This window comes from Myotis davidii, unplaced genomic scaffold (assembly GCF_000327345.1).
Source record: "Myotis davidii unplaced genomic scaffold, ASM32734v1 scaffold1312, whole genome shotgun sequence".
NCBI classification, from domain to species: Eukaryota; Metazoa; Chordata; class Mammalia; order Chiroptera; family Vespertilionidae; genus Myotis; species Myotis davidii.
Genome location: NW_006284000.1, coordinates 57,276 through 59,993, shown reverse-complemented (window position 1 = coordinate 59,993; position 2,718 = coordinate 57,276). Strand labels below are relative to the sequence as shown.

Sequence of the window (2,718 nt, the reverse complement as noted above, 5' to 3'; positions counted from 1 at the left end):
AAAACATATTAAAAAAATAAAGAAGTAGAGGTGATAATTGTAAAACTCTGTGAATGTATGAAATGCCACTGAATTGTATACTTTGATTAAAATAGTAGATTTTATGTTATGTGAAATTTCCTCAATAAAACAAATTACTTAAATATCAGATAATAGTAAATTGTATTCCTCCAAATTTAATAATTTGTTTCTTTTTGAAGCCATTTCTGTTTTATCTTAACAGAAAATTGGTGCACTGGAGTGGGGAGGTTTCCCTCAGCCATGACTTGTGCCCTCTCGCAGTCCAGGAGCCCTTGGAGGGATATCTGACTGATGGCTAAACTGGCAGTTGTAGTGCTCACCAGCCATAAGCCTGGCTTCTGGCTGAGTGGTGCTCCCCCTGTGGGAGCGCACTGACCCCTAAGAGGCAGCTCCTGAGTTGAGCGTCTTCCCCCTGGTGATCAGTGCATGTCATAGCTGTTTGGTCTATTTGCATATTAGCCTTTTATTATATAGGATTTCATCTGCTGATAATTAATATTACAATTAAACTGTGTAGTATTGATAATTTTTTTCATTTTCTTTTTATCTTTTATCTTAATATGTTTATGAGATTAACAAGGAGGTACAAGTGTGATCACTTAGCTCTAGTGCAATGGGAAGAGGAATGAGGTGAGGAGCAGGCAAAGCAGAGCCTGGGGGCAGGCGGGGTTACTTGCCTGATCCTGCAGCTGTCCTGAAGGTCAGTGGCCCATTGGGCAAGGCCTTGCTCAGCTCTCTCAGGACGTGCTCCCAGCCAGTCAGCAGGTTAGTGGCCACACAGTGCTGCTCTGAAGGAGGCAGAGTAAGCAGGTCCCCCGGGTTCTCCAGCAGATTATCCACCTCCTGTATGATGTCCTAGGGGGATGGGGACACAGAACCAGTGGTACTTGCACCAGAGAAGCTTCAGGAAGACCCTGACCACACAGCTTCTAAGAACAAACCCAAAAGCCTATCTATTTGGGAATAAAGGTAGTACCTGATGGTATTCCCTGGGTCTTTGCTAGTGAAATCCCCACTCAGAGGTCAAACCCTGGTCATAACTACCAAGGACAATGCAAGCTCAGTGGCCAGAACAAGAGGAACGGTGTTAGTAGGTGTATGTAATTCTAACAGTGAGTACAAATACTTGGTCTGCTCTTCCCACCCACCCTTGGACAGCGAGGCCACAGAGTAGGGCACCATTGTGTTGGGGTCAGTTTCCTTCCAGAACAAGGCTTCCTTGAGTCTCTATGGGATGCCTCCACCTGCCTCCCCTGGGTCCTATCCTTACCTGGATGGTGTCCTGGACCGAGGAAGACATGAAGTCTCTGCTCAGGTTGTGGACTCTTTCAAAGAAGTGAGAGAGACTCTGGGGAAAGAGGAGATGAGGCCTTAGCGGGCCTCATGCATGGGTGGGGGAGCGTGGGGAAATGGGTGGACGGTGGGCTGAGTGGAGGGACCTTGCCTCCTGGTCCCGGCTGGAGTCACTCACCTGGCTCTTGATTCCAGAGGGCGGGATCCAGGTGGGGAAGGAGATCGCTGCAGGGGACAGAACAGCTGTCTACTAGGTGTGTGTGAGTGTGTGTGTGTATGTGTGTGTGTGTGTGTGTTGGAGGCAGGGTCAGGCTCTATTTTTACACTGAGTAGTCCTTTGTTTATTCAGGAATCTGGGCCCCTCTCCTCTCCATGCCCCACCCATTCCTGTGTTCAGTCTCCCTCCTCCCACACCTTTGCTGGAGGTGATGACACCTCCAGACTGCACATCCCTGAGTGGCAGACGCAGGGGCTATGGGAAGTGTGCAGAGGCCTGACCCACAGCAGGTCAACCCCCACAGAGGTACAGGTTGTGAGCTATTAGGTAAGTTTATCCCAGTTAGTACTTAGCTGCTGCCTGAGGTCCCCCAGGAGCCTTCCCCTTTCTCCCACACCTTTGCTGGAGGTGATGACACCTCCAGACTGCACATCCCTGAGTGGCAGACGCAGGGGCTATGGGAAGTGTGCAGAGGCCTGACCCACAGCAGGTCAACCCCCACAGAGGTACAGGTTGTGAGCTATTAGGTAAGTTTATCCCAGTTAGTACTTAGCTGCTGCCTGAGGTCCCCCAGGAGCCTTCCCCTTTGTACCCCAGCTCCTTCTGCAGGACCCCCAGATCTTTTCCCATTTAGTCTCAAAGAATGGAAGCCTGGCACAGCAGGGAACCCCCAGCATTCATTGTGCTGAGTTCCTGTGGCTGCTGGTGAATATGTGATCAGACAGCTTGAGTTGTGGGTCTTTGGGAATGTGGGTTCTGAACTCCGAACCTTCTTCACAGATGGTGTTGTTTGGGCCATTGGGGGACCCAGGAACCGGCTTCCAGCCAGACCTGCAGCGGCACTCATAGCTGCCCTTGGTGTTGTGGCATTGGGTGGATTTGTGGCAGGAATGTTTTCCCGAGGTACATTCATTCACATCTGAGGACAAAGCCAGAGCGTCAGGCCCTCCCTCTACTCCTTGCTCCTTCCTGCCCCTTCCCTCAAATCCCTTAGCAGTTCACCCCAAGGACACCCCACTATGCCCCGCTTATCAGCCACCTAGACTGACAGGATACAAACTTGTGGTGACGTTTTCCACTGTAAAAGCACCATAAGCTCAGAGCGCCCCTGCAAGGCGGACAGGGCAGGACTATGTGTGTGTGTGTAAGTGTCATCCCAGAGCTGGTTCCCCCTACTGTAGGGCAGC

The 2,718-nt window shown here is 50.6% G+C and overlaps 1 protein-coding gene across 1 annotated transcript in view; it reads right to left on the bottom strand.

Annotated features, from left to right (window-relative positions):
• Positions 1-690: 690 nt before the first annotated feature.
• The window catches only part of LOC102770808 (adhesion G protein-coupled receptor E2-like), a 6,568-nt gene continuing 4,540 nt past the window's right edge, over positions 691-2,718 (bottom strand). Inside the window, exons 4-7 of the mRNA XM_015568072.1 lie at positions 2,301-2,450; positions 1,493-1,539; positions 1,292-1,369; positions 691-876 (exon numbers count right to left, since the gene is read on the bottom strand). Of these exons, the coding sequence (XP_015423558.1) occupies positions 691-876; positions 1,292-1,369; positions 1,493-1,539; positions 2,301-2,450 (461 nt within the window). The remainder of the gene's footprint in view (positions 877-1,291; positions 1,370-1,492; positions 1,540-2,300; positions 2,451-2,718) is intronic.